The following is a 22,545-nucleotide window of genomic DNA, read 5'->3' as shown; positions in this document are numbered from 1 at the left end:
AACGGGGCCTAAAGGAACTCAAAGTCGATTAGCACATGTTACTCACAATACCTCCCCAAGTTGTTGGAAATGTGTTTTGGAAAAAGGCACCTTCTACCATATTTGGTGGCTATGTAGCCAAATCAAACAGTTCTAGTCCCAGGTAGTTAAACAGATTAAGCAAATAACCTCCTGTGACTTCGCAGAGACTCCGGAAGTTATTCTTCTAAACCTTTGGGAAGACTCAAATGTACCTGAAATACGGCAGAATCTAATTATGACTATGATCACTGTGGCAAAAAATCATAGCCATGAGGTGGAAGGATGCAGATCCCCCTACGGTGCAACAATGGTACCTAAAAATATGGGATTATTTTATTTCAGATAATAATAATCCTGATACTATTTCAGGGAAAAAAGCGGATTCAGCTCGTTCTATTAGTTTACTAAAAAAAATGGTTACCTTTTATGGAATTTAAGTTTCAGACCTTTAACAATGTAAGCTCCCTCAAAGAGAAAAACAATTTTATGGTGTTTTATTAATTTTGAATTTGATAGCCTTGTCTCTTTTGTGTTCTACGTTACCTGGCTCCTGTTGTGGTAATTGGTCACTCTCTCATTTCTTTTTACATGTTTTAACTTGTTCCTCATTGTATAAGGTGTGTTATACCTGTCCGAATGTTATTGTACTTTTTGCTTTGTTTGACTCCGCCTGTTTCTATGTACTGTTTGATATCTAATAAAATAAAATATAATTAAAAATAAATAAATGCATCTTACACAGCTGCGACATTGTTCTACAAATTCAGGGAACCGGATGACTCTTTAGGAGGAACAACAACAGGAAAATACAACTTTTGCATATATCAGCTTGTGATGTCCTCCTGCATTCTTTTGCTCTTTACCGTGTGGTCTATTTAAAGACTAAGTGCTTTTTTTCCCTTGGATCACAGACACCGCATCACATTAAAACCAAAACACCATGCCACAGTATAAATAGAAAGGACAACAAAAAAAAGTCTGTGCATGAAAAGCAGAATCTATTATGCCCTCAGCAGGCAGCTCATTCCTCAATAAAAGGCCCAGAGCGGCCACCATATTAATGGCTTTGGTTCCTAGGTTGCCTAAGCTAGGCTCCATTTTATAGCTGACACATTCAGAAATCATCCAACACCTGGCTATAAACAGAAAAGTATTTCTTTCCGGAGGAAAAATCCTGCTGTCCACTTTTCTGACAGGTTTGTTTCAAATCTGTATTTTATGTAGCCACATTCCGGGAGTAAAAAGCATTTTTGTATTCAGAAGCAGTGACACTGAAAGGATGGATATTAGTCCCGGATTACTGTGCTGTTGTTAATTATTTCAAATTGAATATTTTCCAGTCTCCTGTGCTTGATTTTTAAAAATCTTTTACTGTATGCCTGTTTTCAATATTGGCTGTAATGTTTATTATTGTTTTTAGATTTAACAGTATTGTAAACTATCATGTGTTCCCTTGAAGTGGAAAGGAAGAGTACAAATTGTCCAAATACATAAATAAATGCCCCTATAAGCTCACGTATGATGAGTCCCTAGCAGCTTCCCTTGCAGAATCATTTCCCAAGAATTTACAAAACACATTCTGTGGTTCAAAGTGCTCTTAAAAAAACAGTCTTCACATATTCATATGTTATTTCAGCAAGTAAGAAATTTTACAGATCTTTGACACACAAACAGCTTTTCCAAGAAACCAAATGCTCCATTTGATTGCTTTCAGCATATCAGATATTAAGATATTTGGTTAACTAACCTATACTCCAAAAGAAGGCAATGACATGGCTGCTTATGATTGTGAAGTCAATCAAGTCTAAGTTCTGAATGCAACTATTCTTGGATTGCAAAAAGTAAACATGAGAGAATTTATGAGAATTTATGACGCAACCACGTCGCTCACGTTGGGGGTGTGGCCCCGATCGTCGGAGGAAAACTCTATGGTTTTCCCTCCGACGATTGTGGCCATGCCCTCAACGTGAGCGACGTAGTGCGTCACTTCCTGTGACGTGCTGGCGGCGCGCACATCGCCAGAGAGTTCCTGGAGCCCGGCGAGGCTCCCCCACCACCAAGGTAAGTAGACTTGGCAACCCTACTCCACCTGCAGCAGCTTTGCACTAGCTCTGCTTCCTAGGAGTGAACCACCCCCACTTTGGGCAAAGCCTTTTATCACTTCTACCCAGGCAACATACTCTACTATTCTACTGGTGTAAGTCCCCCCCCCCCAAATCCTGTTAGCCAATCACAGGGTCCAAAGGGTGACTTGGGATATTTAGGCCCTGATAGCTACTCTAGTACAGGCTTCCCTGGAGCTACTAGATCTCCCTAGTGTTTGTAGGTCACACTACTATAGGCCTAGGATTATGACGGGGGGAACAAACAACTTGTGATAGACACCTCAGTTTCCCCTGTATTCCTTTCCACACACTATTTTCCTGCTCCTGGCAGCCCCCATATCATTTCCCCCTTCATTCTCACTCACCAACCAACATACCTTTTATCTGCCCCATCTTCAGCTGTAGACCCAAAGCAGCTTACATCATTTTCTTTTATCTTCACAACAAATATGTGAGGCATGTTAGGCTCAGTTTGTGTGACTGGCTCAAGGTCACCCAGGAAGCTTCCATGGCAGAGTGGAGATCTGAACTGGGTATCCTAGATCACAGTCTGAAACTCTAAATACTATACAACATTGATTTCTATGTGGTGACGGGTGTTGAACAGTGCCTGGGTGAGTCATGGAACTCAAATGGTATCAAGTTGCCCAGTGGTTGCTGGTGGACCAGGCCCTCCTGAGTCCTCCCTCAAATGCCAAAACATCCCTAGAAAGAGCCAAGCCTCCCCTCCCCCCACCTTTTACTGACAGAAACCAAGGCATTACTGTTGTGCTTTCCTAGGAACAGCCAGAAAGGGTATTTGTTTCAAAGCTACAGGCACAGCTTCTATTATTTGGGTATTTGTTTTAAAGATTTCAGATTTTTCTGCAATTCTGGGACTTTTCTCAGGTTGTAGAAAGATTTTTTTCTGTTCATGGCTCCAGTCTCTGGATTTAAACATCCACAGATCTGGCCACATTAAGAATTAGATAAATTGATGACAGTGATTTAGAGGCAGTTATAAATAAGACTTGTGGATTTTTTCATTGAGAACGAAGTAGAATATTTGCACATTCCAAGATAACACTTTTAAATATTAATCAATACAAATGAGCTCAAGAAAGCTCTTTGTGTTTACAAGATGCCGGATTTAAATATAGACCAAATGTTCCATCTTCATTGACTATTCAAGTCATTAACCAATGGATGAAATTTTCAAATTACCCCAATTTAAAATTGTCTTTAAAAGGCATAATTAGTTAAAACCAATATTATATAAACAATTTGCAAAAACTGTAGTTACACCAGCTAATGACAAACCTGTTAGCATTAATAACCTATGTGGCTTTGCACCATTAATATACTATTTAATAATGTGATTAATAATTTTGAATTTCCCCCTTAAATATTAGCAATTATAAGATCTATTAAAATAACATTTTTCTTTATCCACTGTTAAGAGAAAAGCAGAAAAATAAAGGGAGCAGATATCACTATGGAGAATATACCTTACAGATGCTATCCATTCTTCATGTATCAGTCCCTATGTGAGAGTGAGAATCAGTGAACATAAATATGACATATGAAATGGCAATAGACAAAAAAATTGGGTGAACATTTTAATTTTCCTGGACATACTCTTGCAGATCTGAAAGTCTACAGTAAAACTTCAAAAGGAACAAATAATGCGAATGAGCTGAATTAGAATTCACTGAGAAACTAAACATCTTGTGTTGTCCTGGCTTAAACAGAGACTTGGGATTCCTCACTCATTATAATTTCTAATAACCTAAGAGGACCCTATTTTTAATAACTTCAATAGATGGTTCTTATATCATACCATTACCCTTTACTGATGTTGGCCAGTTTGCTTCAAACTGCCTCTTCCTTAATGTTTCTTTACCCTACTTTATTGCAGTTTTATGTTCACCACATGAGAGGCCAGAAACCTTTGGCCTATCCCATCATCTGTTAAAAGTACTCAAATAGTTCAAGCATCCACATAGAGAATCTCACCCAGTTTATTACACTAGGCCTCTCTCGCTCAAATCCTCCTTTCGCCTCCCCTTCTCTAATTTTGTTTCACTAAAACTCAAACTAGAATAAATGTTGCCCGTCTTTAGAGTGCCACAATAGACTACCCCAGTGGAATGGTCAAAGGTCACACTGTGAGTTTCACAGTGAGCAAGCATTTTAACCTGCATTTACCCAGACCCATTCCAACACTCTATCTCAGGGGTGGATGTCAGCGTCACAGCACTCACCAAGTGTTTTAAGAAAGAGGGTGTGGCCAGGTGGGGCTTCTGCACAGCAGGGCTTCTGAACGATTGTGCAATTTTTTAAAAGTTACTTTGGCAGCAGCTCCCACAACAACAAAAGGATCTTAACTGCATTACTGACGGTGTCTGTATGCAAAAATGTTTTAAACAATGTTAATTTTAAACGGCATTCTGTTCAACAGAGCTTTTGTCTGAAGAGTTACTGTTAGTTATGCATGACCTCACTCCCTGACATCATGTGCTTGGCTTTGCGTTCTTTGGCAGCCATTTCATGGTTGTGCCCACCACCCCCTGTCAAAATTCCAAATGTGCTTGCAGGCTCAAAAAGGTGTGGGACCCCTATCTAACCATACCGTATCAGCTCTTCAGTAAACAAATGCAAAATGGCACTATGAGGAATAATTTCAGAAAATGTATAGCATTTTTGCACTCAGAGGAATACGTAAAAAATCCATTCCCCCTCCCCCACAATACATGGGGGGGAAATGGAGGACATCAGTCTGCAGATAAGCAGTTCCAGGTTAGCATCCATTTTACAGGGCTATATACTCTTCCCTCCTCAATTGCCACACATGTGCTGTTATTGCTTCACACTGTACAGCCTGCTTTAGATACAACTTTTCCTCCTGGAGAGTATTCTGCTCAGGGACCTCCTCCCCAGATTTATACATGAGAATTTAAAATGTTTGTGCATACTAGCGGATATACAGAATGCTTGAAAGTACAAGTCTGTCAGAGCATTCCATTCATAACAAGATTTGGGGATCATTCTTGTTTCACACTCAAATTGCTAAAGGTGCCTTCTGCAACTTTCACCAACTGCACATCTCACAGTAATATATGAAGCAGTTAAAGCAGTACAAGTATTTTACTTTGAACAGTTCATAAGGTGATGCCAAAATCTGCATGGGTATCCAGATGTGGCACTGGATATAACAAATGCAAAGAGTAAGCAGAGAAAATGAAACAGAAGATTCATCTTCAGACTCCGCTGCAACCCAAATTTAAAAATTAAAAAGAAAATTAAACAGACAATGGGTTCAGTCTAATGAACCGTTAATAGAAAATGTTGATTAGATGAATCCTTGAATAGCCAAAAATCTGCTTCTGACGTAACTGAATGAGAGACAGCTTGGGGGCTGAAGCTCAAGGGAAGATGGGCAGAGGTCTCCTCCTCCCTTCTTGCATGAGCTCTTCTTCCATGAATGGAGAAAAAACTTATGCAAATGAGCGGGGGGGGGGGAGGAGTTCTACTGTAGCCTGCCATGCTCCACCCCTCTGCTCCTGGAACAGCTTTTGTAGGAGGGCAGATCATCCCATGAACTTTTCTATGTGAAAATACTTCCTAGAGTAATATACTTGAAGTAATGAGTTCTATACAACTATAGGCAGGCTAAGGCCAAAACTCGTGTGTTTTCCCACTAGAATTAGTGATTCCCTTTAAATGATTCATAGCCTTCATGTCCTCATTTGCTTTTTCTCTAGGCTGACGGTGTTCCTAAATCCTTAAAACTATAAAAGGTTACAGATTTAATTAAGTGGTTAAATAAATATCAGTTGAATGTTTCCAATACACAAAGAGGTGGGGGTACTTAAGCACAAGATGAGACTTGTAGTCAACTCTGAGGTTTCATCGGAGGTTTATCTACTACTGGTATTTCTTCTCTCATTTTATGAAATATTACCGTTTAGAGCACAATTATTAATGGTTCCCAAGAACACAGCTAACATTCTCATTTCCAGGAAAACCAATTTGAATTTGTACCAAATAATCAATTTTTATTCAGATACAATTATCTGAAACACGAGGCAGGTTCTGAAGGTCTCTCTCTCAAAAGTTGGTTGCTGAATTATCTTCACTGAAGACTGTATGTCTGTTTCACGTCTTTAACTGAAAGAGTTATTATGAGTGAACGTGGATCTTTTCTGCTTTTGCGGATAGTTATCTTTCCTTTCAGTTCTTCACCTACAAAAACCAAACACAAATCCAGAAACTCTATTAAATGACAAATAAATTACAACATACAGTGGAGTTAGGCTTATTTTCATTGAATGACTGTTGTGTTAAAAAAGTATACAACATACATGACCAGTGGGTGGGGGATTTCTGCTGGTCAGGTTTTGCTGTCTCTTAAGCAGTACATTTTTTTTTGGGGGGGGGGAGGTTCATCCCAGACATTGACTTGCTGAGCTCTCCTAACCACAGGATTAAAATCCAGTCCCATCACTTCCCAAGAAAAACAGAACTCACCCATTATGAGTTTTGCACACATAGTAGGAACTGACTGGTCATTAAGGCCACTGGGAAAAGTTTTGGTGGCCACCTGGAGCAGCTCCCCCACCGGAGCCTTCCTAGCCCAAGTGAGAGATGGCTGCAGTCTGCTGCTGTTGTGAATAGGCACCTTGTTGCCATGCCAGGCCCAGTTTCACCTTGCCCCGTGTGGTGAAGGACTGGCTTGAACAGCTTTACCATGTCCACTAAAAGACAAACCTGGACTCATCCTGCCCAGCAAGGGATGCATCTAGCCTGGCTCACATTGCCTGGCAAGGGACCAACAAAGGTATGAGCTTTTGTGTGCATGCACACTTTTTCAAATACATTATAAATTTTGCTTTCTTCTTTCTATAATCCATGCCTCTTCCTGTGATTACATTCTGATGACATGCTGTGTTTCCTGTTGCTGGCCAAATAGTCCAGGGCAGACCAACTGGCCGGAGAAACTTTATAACCATGCCATATAACCACACATTCTTTCACACCTCTATGTGGAAGAGGCAGACCTAATGGCTCTTGTCTCTGCCTCACATGCAAAAAGTCACGTAGCCGATGGAGAAGCTGGAGTTTGGGGTCACCTGACTGCAGAGGGAGTTCCCAAACCTATAGCCTATCCCCACATGTAGCCATAACAACCAAATCTTGGGCACTCCCATTCCCACTCGCAATTGGCTCCTGGCCAGGGCTAATTTGTGACTGGAATTGGCCTATAACTGGTCATTCCCTATGGGAGAGACTCTCTCTGTGTTCTGCTCCTGTTCCCTCTACTTGTTTTATTCTACCTGGAAAATGCTGTCTCTCTGGGAGACAAAGAACTGTTTTGTGAGCTGAGTACATGGTTGGTAAAAATGGGATTTCTCCTACTCAAATTCCCTTGGTGCTACTCTTGACTGTTTGGATTTTCCTGAACTTGGTAAATATGCATCTTTTACTGTGTAGTTAAGGCAAACAGCCCTAGCCTTTCTTGTTTTGAAATCTTCATAGTTTACTTGCAATGCTCTGGACTGAATAAAAAATTATTCTTATTTCTAACCTGTCTTTGATGTTGTAACTGGGATTCCAAGTCTGTTTCCTGTGCCTAACTGACCACAAGCTGCCATTGAGCATTAGGTGTGCATCTCTGGGAATGAGGTGCTAATGTGTTAAACCCTAGATGCCAACTGAGATTTTGAACCTCTAATCTCAGATTGGGAGGGGGATTATTGTAGAGGTTCTGGTGGCATATTGTTCTGAATCCAGAGAGGGCAGCCTACCTCTGTGGGTTGTTGTTTAATGTACTGCAAAAGATACAGGGTTCCCTCCCATTCCTGGACTGGCATGGGTGGGCTATCCTATACAGTAGAGTTCAAATTTATAGACAGAGGCTGAACAGCAAATTAACATGTAACATGATGAAGATGTTTTAAGATATGCAAAGACAAAACTAAACAACAAGCTAAGGTTATAAGGTCAACAGTTGTTTTGATTTACTTAAGGGGGAAAGGACAGCATTTTAAAATTCTATTCCAAAAATCCACCCTCCTCCCAACAGCCACTGAGAACATGGAGATATATTCACAAATGCACTTTTTACATTTTTGTGTGGGTGTATGTGTGTGTGTGTGCCTGGAAGTCATGGCGACCTCTGGTGACTCCTACTGGGGCATGGAGGACGTTCAGAGAAGTGGCTTGATAGCCTGCCTCTGCCTCCTGACCCTGGTATTCTTTGGCGTTCTCCCATCCAAATACTTCCCAAGGTCGGTCTGGCTTAGCTTCCGAGATCTGATGAGATTGAGCTTGCCTGGGCTATCCAAGTCAGGGCCAAATACACATTTTCAAAGACAGTGTATGTCTCCCCCTAATGCTAGTCTTTAAAAAATAGAAAACCTTAAGGGAGTGTCCACATTTATTTAAAATATGCCAAATATAACTGGACACAACACAAATATACTTATACATGACAGCACAGAAGACTAAATTCAAATGGTTTAACACAGCTCAAAGAAAGTGTTTTCATAATCCTAAACATATGGGCAAGTTGATTTAACTGTAGAGCTATAATTCTCCCCCCAGGTGATTTTATTGTTATTTTATCAGAAAACATCGTCTTGGTTTAATTGCATGAAAATGAATTAAAGCTGCTATTTAAACAACCCTAGTGAAGCATACCTTGAGGCAAACTCTAAGAAACAACATTTCTGTAACAACCTACTACGGTTTCCATTAAGGACAGTCTTCAGTTATTTATAACCAAGTTAATTGCATTAAGCAACACAGACAATCAGTTTAATTCATTGTCATGAGGCAGATCTGTGCCTCTCCTTTGCCCCAACTGGCCACATTAAATCTTCTTTTGTGAAGAACCATTTCTGCAGCTGAAGTAAGGCAATGGCTGTGTAATCATAACAGAGAGGAGGATCCAACCAATTAATCAATGCCATGTAGATATAAAATGACTGATGCGCTATCAACACTCTCCTGCTCTGTACACCGCAGAGAACGTTCTGTTAAGCCGAGCTGCATCACCTAAGCAATATGAGATGCAAGCAAGGTCCCAAGTCACGCCAGAGTTTGATCAAGACAGAATGCATTTTCATTCTACTGCAGTATTGTTATCCTTTAGAATACACTGAATTTGCTTTGACAAGTATGAAAAACTACAGCACAGGCATACAATTAGTATGCTGGTTCGACAGCACACAAAAGGGTGTGGTTACATTTTAGTGCTTCTAAATGGCAGTTCTCTATGGCGGAGCACACTATGCCTGTTTGATGCTGAGCCTCTTACATCTCATATAGCATGACAATTCAAGCTGCCTAATGGAATGAGGGTGAAAAAATAAATTTATGTTGTTAAAGGAACAATCGGGAATGTTGCTCGTATGGAACCAGGGAAACCATAACGGAAAAACTAGCACCAATGGCAATTATCCACATTACAAATAATTATAACAGAATGAAGCAGTGAAAATAGGTGAGCATGATTACACACAGGCCCTCCCAGAGATCCACAAGGCCCAGGCCAAGCGTCTAAATTTGAGACCCAGGCCAAAATAGTTCTCTTAGCTCCCCTCTGACTGGCCCAACCTCAGTGGAACAAGACTCAAAAAGGAGGGAAAAGACAGTTGTAGATTTTAGTAGACATCATTAGATATAGTATCATTTCAAATCCTGTGAAAGCCAAGGGAGGGTGGGGTAAAGCTACAACATAAAGCAGCAAGCACAAGGATGGCAGCAATGAGAGACTGTCACTCAAAGTGTATATGAGCCACTGGAGAAATAATTCTCAGTTAATCAGCAAAACAGAATCAAAAGAAAAAGCCCCTCCCCTTCCAAGGAAGGGCTTCGACAGGTGGGCTCATTTGGATTTCTTCCAGGACAGCTCAGATAATATCAAGACCGGGGATAAGAGAAGTGCAATCTGCCGATAAGAACAGACCTCACCGTCCCCACTGTGGACTTTCCCTGGCTCCCCATAAGGTCTTATCTTTCAGCTTTCAGGGTTTTTTTTTTCTTTCTCTTTTACGTACAACAAGAATATTACAAAGCCATAATTAAAGCAGTTTAACGAAGATCTATCCCCCCCCCCCAAATTTGGTTTCATTTTTACATCATGATGACTCCTGTATCTTGGAAGGTAAATATTTTGCTCTGACTGGCAACGTAAAGAACCTACAAATCTTTCAGAACTGAGGGGGAGTGAATTAGACTAACAGGCTGCTATCTTCAGTTAAGCTTACAATATAATGAATGAATGTTTTTAAAGGAACTTTCAACACTTCTCTTCTCTTAAGTACAGTTCATATAAGTTTGATTCTGGAAATACAGATATTTTTGTTGTTCAGTCGCACAGTCGACTCCGACTCTTTGCGACCCCATGGACCAGATCACGCCAGGCCTTCTGGTCTTCCGCCGTCCTCTGAAGTTTGCTCAACTTCATGTTCGTTGCATCTATGACACTGTCTAACCATCTCATCCTTTGCCGTCCCCATCTTCTTTGACCTTCAATCTTTCCCAGCATCAGGGTCTTCTCCAGTGAGTGCTCCCTTCTCATTTGGTGGCCAAAGTATTTGAGCTTCAGTTTCATTATCTGGCCTTCCAGGGAACAGTCAGGGTTGATTTCTTTGAGGATTGACTGATTTGTTCTTCTTGCAGTCCAAGGGACTCTCAAGAGTCTCCTCCAGCACCATAGTTCAAAAGAATCTATTCTTCGGCGCTCGGCCTTCCTTATAGTCCAACTCTCACAGCCATACATGACTACTGGGAATACCATTGCTTTGACCATGCGGACTTTTGTTGGCAGGGTGATGTCTCTACTTTTTATCATGCTGTTTAGGTTCGCCATCACTTTCCTCCCAAGGAAATCTTTTAATTTCATGGCTGCTGTCACAGTCTGCGGTGATCTGGGATCCCAGGAACGTGAAGTCTGTCACTACTTCCACGACTTCCCCTTCTATTTGCCAAGGAGTGATGGGGCCGGATGCCATGATCTTAGTTTTTTTGATGTTGAGCTTCAAGCCCACTTTTGCGCTCTCCTCTTTTACCCTGAGCAAGAGGCTCTTGAGGTCCTCTTCACTTTCTGCCATCAGAGTGGTATCGTCTGCATATCTGAGGTTGTTGATCTTTTCCCCAGCAATCTTAATTCCCGCTTGTGATTCATCCAGGCCAGCATTTCGCATGATGTACTCTGCATATATATTAAATAAGCAAGGTGACAGTATACATCCTTGTCGTACTCCTTTTCCTATGCTGAACCAATCAGTTGTTCCATATCCGGTTCTAACTGTCGCTTCTTGGCCCTTATACAGGTTTCTCAAGAGACATGTGAGGTGGTCTGGTACTCCCATCTCTTTAAGGACCTGCCAGAGTTTGTTGTGATCCACACAGTCAAAGGCTTTAGCATAGTCAATGAAGCAGAAGTAGATGTTTTTCTGGTACTCTCTTGTTTTCTCCATAATCCAGCGAATGCTGGCAATTTGATCTCTTTGAAACCCAGCTTGTACTTCTGGCAGTTCTCTATCCACATACTGTTGAAGCCTAGCTTGTAGGATCTTGAGCGTGACCTTGCTAGCATGTGATATGAGTGCAATTGTGCGATAGTTTGAACATTCCTTGGCATTACGGCAATTACACAAGGAGAAATAATGATTTTATACCTTATGGCGATATGATCAATTCACAAGGTAGCATCAAGACGCGGCAAGAGATTTAAAAAGATGGGAAGGAAATACAATGGTGGATATACTTTCAAATTGTTTCCAGGTTAAAAAATGATATCTGCATTAAGAGAGGAGCTATGAAAGAACTGACTGATTTTGAGAAGATTGTCTCACACCATTTATTAGGACTAATTTACAAGCTATTGCTTCAATATGATTCCAAAGGAGAACAGGTTAAACCCTGCATGATCAAATGAATGCAAAATTTTGGTGAGGAAATACAGTTTCAATGTTGGGAAAACCTATGGACTAAAGGTAATAGATTTACTGGTAGTTAAGCACTAAGAGAAAACTGGTACAAGATGTTTTATCGATGGACCGTCACTCCAAAAGATATTGCTAAGATGGACAAAAATTACAAAGGGACTTGCTGGAAATGTAAAAAAGAAGATGTCACCTTTATCATATGTGGTGGACCTGCATCAAGACAAAAAGATATTGGAAAAATATACATGGAAAAATTCAATATTTTAAAAACTAAATTCCCGATGAATCCGGAGACTACGTTACTAGGAATCCTTCCAGATAAATTAGACAGAAACTCACAAGACCTACTTCGATATATGTTGACAGCTACCAGAATAATATTTGCAATGAAATGTAAGACAGAAGACTGCCCTACAATAGAGATCTGGGAAGAAAAAGTAGCTGAGTATGCAACATTGGCAAAGTTAACCAATTATATAAACAAAAGACCACTGAATGAAATTCGGCAGAAATGGCAAGCTTATTACTCATATTATGGGAATAATTAACTTTTTTCTTTTTAGTTCTGGAATTATTTGAATATCACATTAAAGATGATAAAGATATTGATTAAAATTTCAACATTTTATTTTGTATTCCATTAATATTTAAAGAATCAGTAAGAATAAAATTCAGATTTAGATAAACAACTAAGACGATATTTAGGTTTTTAGTATAGAAATTTGTTCAACTGTTAGAGATGTATTTTCTTTTATCGTTAATATATTATTACTAATTTTCGGAGAGTTTTTGTTTATTCCTTAAAGGGAGAATCTAACCCAAAATTCTGTAAAATTGATGCTTTATTAATTGTTTCTATATTTGAATTATGTAATACATTTGGCAATATATTTGATTTTTCTTGTTGTGTGTAACAATTCATAGTATTTAACAAACTTGTGGAATCTATATTTCCCCCCCTCCCTTTCCCCCCTTCTGTATCCAACTTTTTTTCCCTTGAGAAAATAATAAAAAGAAAAAGCCATGTCCAAACACAATCAGTGAAAAAATTACAAGCAGTTGGCTTCTCAAAATGGTAGTTCTCTGATCTTTGTGCACCGTGACTTGAAATTCTCAGTCAGGCTAGAGCAACAGAGAAGTGAAATTCTAACTTCCCAGCATCTGCTAGTAACAGAATCACAAAAGTAATAAGGGTGCTTAGCTACAAGCTGGAAAAGACTATTAGAGGAAATGAAAGCAGTCTCCCTTGGGTTTCACCATTTCTCAGAGGACCCAGGAGGGCAGAGTCTGGACTAGGGGTATGCAATTTTTTTAAACTGACATTTTTTGGTTTGGGTCTATTGGACCCGAAAAAAATTCAGGATTCCTCAAAAATCCCGGATGCAGGATTTTTCAGAAATCCTGAATTTTTTCAGGTCCAATAGACCTGAACCAAAAAATTCCATTAAAAAAATACCAGCCCAATCCTGGGCCTGGCTTGTCTTCTCCTGCAGCCTGGTTTAAACTGAGCTACAGGAGAAGGCAGTGCAAAGCTACACCAGCAGGGAGTGATTGGCTCCCTGCGGGCACAGCCGATCCCAGTTGGGCTGCCCTCTCCTGCTGCACAGTTTAAACTCAGGTTCACAACCACATTATACTATTTTCAGCTGATTGCGTGAAATCCTGTGCCTGCACTCATCAACATATAATATGACTATCATCTCATATACCAGAAAGCACATACTACCTGGATCCATTTCAATCTGTCTTCCAATCTGGATTCAGCACCAAAATGGCTTTGGAGGTCTTGCCTACGCCGTGAGATCAGATGAAAAGTGTGTGTGTGTATGTGTGTTGAGAGAGAAATAATATGAATCCTCCTAGATTTCTCATTGGATTTTTGGTACTATTGACCATCTATCACAGGTGGGAACAAGAAACACCATACTCTGGTATTTCCATTCCTCTCTGGTTGAAAGGTTCTGGAAGGTGGTGCTGAGGTACTGTTGCTTTGCTCCACAAAATCTGTTCTATGGAGTTCAAGGCTTTGTTGGGGGGTTGGATAAATCCTTTACTTTGGATTCAGGTGGCATCAGTCACATGAAATGCATCCTACCAACTCAAGTTACAGCCTCCCAGACAGAAGCAGAGAGAGACCATGGCCAGTGGTACAGTACATGCTTTGAATACAACAGATGCCAGATTCAGTATTGCCCGTTAAAGGACCTCAAGTGCCAGGTGGTGGTAAAGGTCTTTCTTTGCCTGGATAGTCCCTAGTCAGAGTAGATAATACTGAGTTAGATAGACCTCACCTGGTATATGTTTAGACAGTTCATTTTAGTTATCTGTGCCTGAAATAATCCAGTTTAGATTAACTGCAATTTGCCTTTGTATACTGCTCAGACATTCAGCGGTATCAGAACACAAAACAAGGTTACTGATTAGGAGGTCCTAAATGTACATGCCATGTAAGAAGCATGGTGCCATCCCCACTGTTATGCGTATACTATTTCCAGACATGACCCTCAGCATCTTAACATCTTTTAATGCTTCTACTTTCCAATTCCAGACTTCAAGTTAAAACCCAACTATTTCATAACACAAGCTGTGAAGGATGCCAGAGCTGCTTCATATATTACTTTTGACACATACAGAAATGCACAGTCAATTGTGGATACATCAGTCTCCAATTCTGACATACTTACTACCTGTTCTATGTTTGTCCCCCCCCCAGTTGAACCCAAACAGATGATAGCCGTATATACTAAATTTATTATTCTGTTAATTTGTTAAAAACATCTTCATTATTCGGTATGCTAATTTACTGCCCACCCTCTATATGTATGACTGTTATTTCTATTTCCATTTCGTTGTATCTGAAGAAGCATACGTGCACACAAAAGCTCATACCTTGAATAAAACTTTGTTGGTCTTAAAGGTGCCACTGGACTCAAACTTTGTTCTACAGCTTCAGACCAACATGACTACCAGCCTGGATCTGTACACATATTTTACCCTACACAGAGAATAAACTACTTTGGAACTGCAGTACTGACATTCTTTATAAGAGTTTTGGTGGTCACTGTTCCTTTTTTGTTTGCTTGCTATGTATAGCCTTTTAAGACACTGCAGAAAATAAACGTTTTATTTTTACTGCAAGGCATTAGAGAACATAAAATGCGACTGTGTGCTGTTTTATTGCTAATGGATTTTGTTTGCGTGCAGATTTTGTGTCTCAACTTCATGCTTTATTCTTTAAGTTAGTGAAGTCTTTCTAAAGATTTCTGGGGGAGTTAAGATTTATTTACTAAATAGTTGACATTTGAATCTACTTGGTATGCTAAAGATATTCCCTAACCCATCTTTTTCTATTCTGGTAAAACATTTAAGAGCTGGGAGAAGATAAGATACTTTAAATTTGCCCTACAAGTTTAGAGCTCAAGACCATTCTTGCATGAAAAGAAAATCATTCTATATTCAAGAATTGACTGTATATGGCACATCTATGTCAGTCAAGAATTTACCTCCAAAAATGCCCTTCAAAATGAATAATTTTTCTTGCCTGTAAAATATTAGATGGCTCCTTTCTCCATCATTTAGCAATGCAACAAAGTATTATGAACAAATGGAGCATAGTGACAGCATTCTGCTCTATCTCAGTTTGCACTGTTGTCAATTTTTGGAATCTCACTGATTCAGAAGAGTGAGTATGTTCTACTTAGATGAGAAGAATCTTTGGAAAATATGTTTCATATCATAACTGAATTCAACAGGACTTACTCATAAGTATTCTATGACTACTTGCAGATGAACTCTCACTGCAGTATTAAATAACACTGCAATGTCACAGTGACCCTTTCAGGGCAATTTTTGGATTCTCATCGTTGAATGACAATTGGTATCGTATGTAGGAAAAAATGGAACTTAACGCTTTACCAGAACAGAGAGTTGCAACAGTTTTAATAAAAAGTTTTTATAACTATATTTTAAGAACTAAGGCTTTATGCAAGAACTGCTGTATTTTGGAAATCTGTTTGTTGGACACTGTTCCAATAAAACTAAAAATAAACCAGCATTGTTCCAATATCACTGGCTGATCCAAAGGCGCTCTTCTTCATGTAAACAAATTATACCTCTCTTGTATCCAATGGCAACCTAGGTTCCAGATAATTCCCCCATTATTGCTATTATTTTCTAATGGCCCAAGGACTTGGAAGATGTAGTGAAGCAGCAAAGCTACAAACATTATCTCAAGGAGTGGTTGGATAATAATAATAATAATTTTAAAAACCCAGATTAAATAACAGCTGTGTTAGAAAAAACATCCCAAATTGGATTTTGTTGCATTTCCACAGCCAACTCAATATTCCCCTCCTGAGATTAATACCTTCCCTCAAACTACAGGTGATAAATTGCATGCTTGAATGCCTCTCCACAGTAAAAACAAAATGTTATACATGGAAGCTAGCAAGTCAGAGAAAGGCTGCCTAAAATTCTCCTCTTAATATTTTTTGCTCACGGAACCTAGCACTTCTTACATAACGAACATACAAACATGTGATCCCCCTGCATAGTCTGAAACTGTATGGTGCAAAACTATGTGCTATTACTGCATGTTTAATTCAGATATTAGGCACTTTAGTGTTTTGTTTAGAAATGCTTTCTTATTAGGGAAGCCAGTATGGTTATCGAATACTCTGGCCTTTAAAAGTCTCACTGTGGCAGAAGAGGAAGACAAAACAGGAACTAGACTTCGCATGGAATGACAGACGGCATCTGGAAAAATAAGGGACGGTTCAGACAAGCATGAGAGCATAAGAGTCCTGGTGGCTCGGAATCCTGTTTCGTGCAATGGTTGACCAGATACCCTGGAAGAACCACTGCAGGGTTCAAGGTCAAAGCCTCAGTTTGTTGCTGCCACCTCATAACAACCTTCATTCAGAGATACAGCTGTCTCCAACCATGGAGGCTCTATTAAACCATCCAGGCTAGCAGTCATCAATGGACCTAACCTCTATGAACACATTTTATCCCTTCTTAAAACCATCTAAAACCACTGGGCATCAGGACATCCCATGGCAGAAAATTCATGTTGAAAAGTTTTGTTTTGACTATTATGAATCTACTGCCCTTTGATTTTATTAGTGTCAAAGAGTTCTAGAATTTTGGGACAAGGCGTTGTCTCTGAGAGCCAGTTTGGTGTAGTGGTTAGGAGCGTGGACTCTAATCTGGGAGAACTGGGTTTGATTCCCCACTCCTCCACATGCAGCTGCTGGTGTGACCTTGGGTCAGTCATAAGTTGTTTCAGAGCTGTTCTCCCAAGGGCAGTTCTCAAAAGAGCTCTCTCAGCCCCACCTTCTTCACAGGGTGTCTGTTGTGGGGAGGGGAGGGGAAGGGAAAGGAGATTGTAAGACGCTCTGGGACTCCTTTGGGTAGTGAAGGGCGGGGTATAAATCCAATCTCATCTTCTTCTTCTATCTACTTTTTCTACATTATGAATAATTTTATAAACCAGCATCATATCTTTCGTTTTAAGGAAAGCTTTCTCTGTTGGGGAAGTATCCATATGCTGAGCTTTCACTGAACTACACCAAATTTAGGCCTTGGTATCAGTGAAAATAACTGCTTACATTAGTGGAGTGCAACTTTCTTGCCTCCCTACTCCTCCAGAGGCCTAATGGTGCTCCTGGGAGAAAGGAGACCCCTATAAACAGAATGAGGGGAAGCTGGAGGTGTGAAAATAAGAACCTAATAGCAGCCTTGCTAGATCAGACCAATGGTCTATCTAGTCCAGCATCCTGTTTCATACAGTGTCCAACAAGTTTCTCTGAAGGGCCAGCAAAGGACAAAAAGACTAAGGACTTCCCAGCGGAAAGTGCCTCCTACCACTCATTCAGAGACTTACTGGCTCTAAATGTGGCGGCTCCCTTTAGTCACCATGGCTAGTATCCACTTAGGGACCTACCTTCCATGAATCTGTCTAATTCACTTTTAAAGCCCTCTATTCTAGTGGCCATCATTACATCCTCTGGCTGTGATTTCTACAGTGGGATGGGGGAATCAGCCAGAAATGCCCACGGAAATGTTAGGTGAGAGCTAAACTTTGCATGACAGAGATATCTTCAGAATTATGAAATTACTTTGTCTGAAGCCTGCTGTCCTCTATTACTACCTAATAGTTCACTGTTCTTTGCTTGGACAAAGTTATCAAAACTTTGAATAGTCTGACGGAGTTGTACTCCATATCAAATACAAGATTGTTGGCAGTTTTCATGATTGCTTTAGCTGTATCTGTTCCTATGGAGTTATTCTGATCATTGTCATACATGCTTCAGTAACACTCTGCTTGATTACTATAATGTGTTCTTTATGTGATTGTCCTTGAAATCGTCTCTGAAATTGCACTGGCACAAAACATAGCTGCTGGATATTAAGTAGCTTTCCCTTTTGAAGCTCTACACAGCTTGGGCCCTGAATATCTTAGCAAATTATACTCCCATATTAACATCCCACTCAAAAATTATCAGCTTACTTGCTTTGCATTCTGTAGCACTGTGATGCCCTCTGGGGGCAAGGGAACCTCATACCTGGGGTCTTGAAAACACCAGTCTAGTCATCGCTTCCTTGTACAGGTAGTTTTTATTTCCAGTTGAGCATTCCAGATACATGAAGGTGTGGCTATCTTCACCCACCTCAGGGTTACTTAGGAGAAGACCCGCAATACTGCAACCTCCCTCTTGGCCTAGAAACCCCCCTGCAGCAACTCTTCTCTCTCTCTGGCTGCTGTTGCTTCTTCCCCACTTTTCCCCAGCTTGCTTGGCTTCCCTTTCTGCTCCTATGCCTTCTCCCGCTAGCCAGTCTCCAGGTCTCTCTCCTTCCTATTTATAGCCCCAGATCCACACCTGGACCTGGTTCACCCCCGTCCACCACTGCCACCTGTTCATCCAACAGGAGGCCTGGGTCCAGGACAACCCCCAAGCTACGAACCTGCTCCTTTAGGGGGAATTCAAGCTCATCCCCAACAGGGGATAACACAGTCCCTGGGTCAGACCTGGAAATTTAGTTTCCCCTCTAAGTCAGAAGTTCAGAACTTGACTAAAGAATTAAAATCACAGAGGCTGCAGCTGAGAATAAGGAAGATTTCCGGCTGGGGGAAAAAAGGCTTACATGTAATAAAAGTTAATATAATGGATGTGTGTGTGTGTGTGTGTGTGTGTGTGTACACATATGGTACTTTGTACTATTACATCACCATTGGCTTCTGACTTTACATAACTTTTCTGACCAAGCCAGAAGAGTAATTATAATTTGTATGAAATATTGCTCTGCTTTGTTCAAATCTTACCAGTTTTCTAAAAAAACCCACCCTGTTATAAGAACACCTTCATAAAACTATTTTTAGGTACACAACTGAATCATCACTATAGGAATAAGTGCATCTGACCATGGCTCTGAATCAGTATTCTTTCCCTTAGTCATAAAGGTAAAGGTTCCCTTGCTCGAAAGCCAGTCGAATCCGACTCTAGGGATGCGGTGCTCATCTCCGTTTCAAAGCCGAAGAGCCAGCGCTGTCTGAAGACGTTTCCGTGGTCATGTGGCCGGCATGACTAAACACCAAGGCGCACGGAACGCTGTTACCTTCCCACCAAAGTGGTACCTATTTATCTACTTGCAATTTCTTGTTTTCAAACTGCTAGGTTGGCAGGAGCTGGAACTAGAGACGGGAGCTCACTCCGTCTTGCGGCACCCGGGTCTTGAACTGCTGAACTACTGACCTTCCACAGCCTGCAGTTCAGCGTCTTAACCACTTGAGCCACCGCAGACAAACATTATCAGTAAGAAATATTTTCTAGCAAATGATTTTTCAATTTATCATTTCTAATATTTACAAAAAGAATCTATTTTTCCTTTCTCCTCCAAGAATAACTTCATCATGATCAGTTTATGAGAAAATAATGTTATATTATTAAGTCAGGAGCCACATTGCAATGTTAATAGTTTGACCACTGAGGAAGGCCTATTGGGCTGAAATGCATCTGGTTAGGGTCAATATTTGTCACTTTTGGATGCCATTGTATATCATCAATAATAACTGAAGCTATTGTAAGGGCCAATATCTGTTTTTAAACTATTGTGAAAGAAATACATGCACTTTTGTATATTTGTTAATCTGTTCATTTTTAAATTGACCAACAGTATGATTTGGCCAGTATGTTTATGCTTTCTTAACTTTTTGGTACACCTGTGGGAAGGAGTAGAACAAATTTAGAGTCCAGCAGCACCTTTAAGACCAACAAAGGTTTATTCAAGGTATGACCTTTCGTGTGCATGCACATTTTTTCAAAGACATTGGAGGCAAGGTATATCTGCAATACAGTTTCATTTCTTCTTCTCTGGTCCATCACCCTATACATCACGTGCTTAACAATGCACGGACAGTTACATCACCTATCAAGTTTCTGATTGGGTTAACAGGCCTGGGGTCAGAGACCCAGTCCATAAAGTTAGTTAGCATTTGCCATTTGGGGGCTCAATAACTACTTGGCACGAAGTATGTCAGTGGAGATGGTGCTGGAGAAGACTCTTGAGAGTCCCTTGGACTGCAAGACGATCAAATCAGTCAATCCTAAAAGAAATCAACCCTGACTGTTCCCTGGAAGGCCAGATAATGAAACTGAAGCTCAAATACTTTGGCCACCAAATGAGAAGGGAGCACTCACTGGAGAAGACCCTGATGCTGGGAAAGATTGAAGGTCAAAGAAGACGGGGACGGCAAAGGATGAGATGGTTAGACAGTGTCATAGATGCAATGAACATGAAATTGAGCAAACTTCAGAGGACAGCGGAAAACAGGAGGGCCTGGCGAGATCTTGTTCATGGGGTCGTGAAGAGTCGAACTCGACTGTGCGACTGAACAACAACAAATGTCAGTGGTTACCCAGCTCAGCTTGAGCTCATGGCATCCATATTGAACTGCTTGCTTGTGTGGGCTAAGGGCCACACAAGACAGAGCCACTTTGATTGCTGAAACGACCTGCCTGAGATGAACCAACATTGGGTACCTCGGGACCTTGTTTTATTGTATTAGCTAAGCTGGATAAGGGTTGTGACGGCTCAGAGGTTAAGATGTTGAGCAGCAGACCGGAAGGTCTGTAGCTCGGCAGTTTGAGACTCTAGTGTTGCGTGATGGAGTGAGCTCCCGTCTCTGGCCCCAGCTCCTGCCAACCTAGCAGTTTGAAAGCAAGAAATTGCAAGTAGATAAGTAGGTATTTTTGTAACTTTGTTTTGCAGCTGCTCCCCTTAACAAAAGTTCTTAGCCTGGCTTTAGATAAGGAATTTTGACAAACATAGGGAGAGAGAAGAGCCCAGAGAGAAAGATAACATCCCAAGAAACCAACCTTGTTTCTGGGTTTTCCAACCATAGCATAACCATGGTTGCTAGCTTCCTCCTTGCCATCCATGAGAAAACCAAGCATTCTATTTACCTCTAAAGTGACCAGCCGGACATCCTGTTGCTTCAGCGGCTATCCTTAATTTATTTATTTATTTATTTATTTTTAAACATTTTTACCCCGCCCTCCCCGCAAGCAGGCTCAGGGCGGCTTCCAGGGGGCTACAGCCCATACATAAAATCCATAAAACTATAAAACATAGCATCAATTAAATATAACAATAAATAAATAATGTTTCTTAACAAGATGGTCTTCAGCAAGATGGCGTCTCTGATCTTCAGTCAGTCCAATTGGGGTGCCACTCTCCAGTAGGTATTAATGTCGCGCAGGGTAGGCCGTACATCCCAGGGTGATCCAAATCCCGTTGGAAATTCCACCGTTGGTGGTGGTGGTAGCGGCGGCCCCTACATAAAAGCCTGGTGGAAGAGCTCCGTCTTGCAGGCCCTGCGGAACTGCACAAGGTCCCGCAGGGCCCTGATCTCATCCGGGAGCTCATTCCACCAGGTAGGGGCCGCCACTGAGAAGGATCTCGCCCTGGTCCATGCAAGTTTTACCTCCCGGGGGCCCGGAACCACCAACCGGCTCTGGGTCCCCGACCGAAGTGCTCTTGGGGGTATATGCGGGGAAAGGCGGTCCCTCAGGTAGGTCGGACCCTGGCCATATAGGGCTTTAAAGGTAAGTACCAGCACTTTGAAGCGGATCCGGTACGCTATTGGCAGCCAGTGCAGCGCCTTCAGCACAGGTCTGATATGGCCCCATTTAGGGAGGCCCATCAGCAACCTGGCCGCCGCATTCTGCACCAGCTGCAGCTTCCGGATCAACGACAAAGGCAGCCCCATGTAGAGAGCGTTACAGTAATCCAGCCTTGAGGTGACCGTCGCATGGATCACTGTAGCTAAGTCGTCGCGGCTGAGGAAGGGGGCCAGCTGCCGGGCCTGCCTCAGGTGGTAAAAGGCAGACCTGGCCGTGGCTGCTACCTGGGCCTCCATAGTTAAGGAGGAGTCCAGGAGCACTCCCAAACTCCTAACCTCCGATGCTGGCACCAAAGGC

General features: G+C 41.2%; 1 protein-coding gene across 1 annotated transcript in view; it reads right to left on the bottom strand.

Annotated features, from left to right (window-relative positions):
- Nucleotides 1-5,523: 5,523 nt before the first annotated feature.
- PRMT3 (protein arginine methyltransferase 3) overlaps nucleotides 5,524-22,545 on the bottom strand; it is a 97,735-nt gene continuing 80,713 nt past the window's right edge. Inside the window, exon 16 of the mRNA XM_015417872.1 lies at nucleotides 5,524-6,350. Coding sequence (XP_015273358.1) covers nucleotides 6,241-6,350 — 110 coding nt within the window. The 3' untranslated portion in view covers nucleotides 5,524-6,240. The remainder of the gene's footprint in view (nucleotides 6,351-22,545) is intronic.

This window comes from Gekko japonicus, unplaced genomic scaffold (genome assembly GCF_001447785.1).
Source record: "Gekko japonicus isolate JY-2015 unplaced genomic scaffold, Gekko_japonicus_V1.1 scaffold397, whole genome shotgun sequence".
Lineage (NCBI taxonomy): Eukaryota > Metazoa > Chordata > Lepidosauria > Squamata > Gekkonidae > Gekko > Gekko japonicus.
This window is presented reverse-complemented; position numbering and strand designations above follow the sequence as displayed.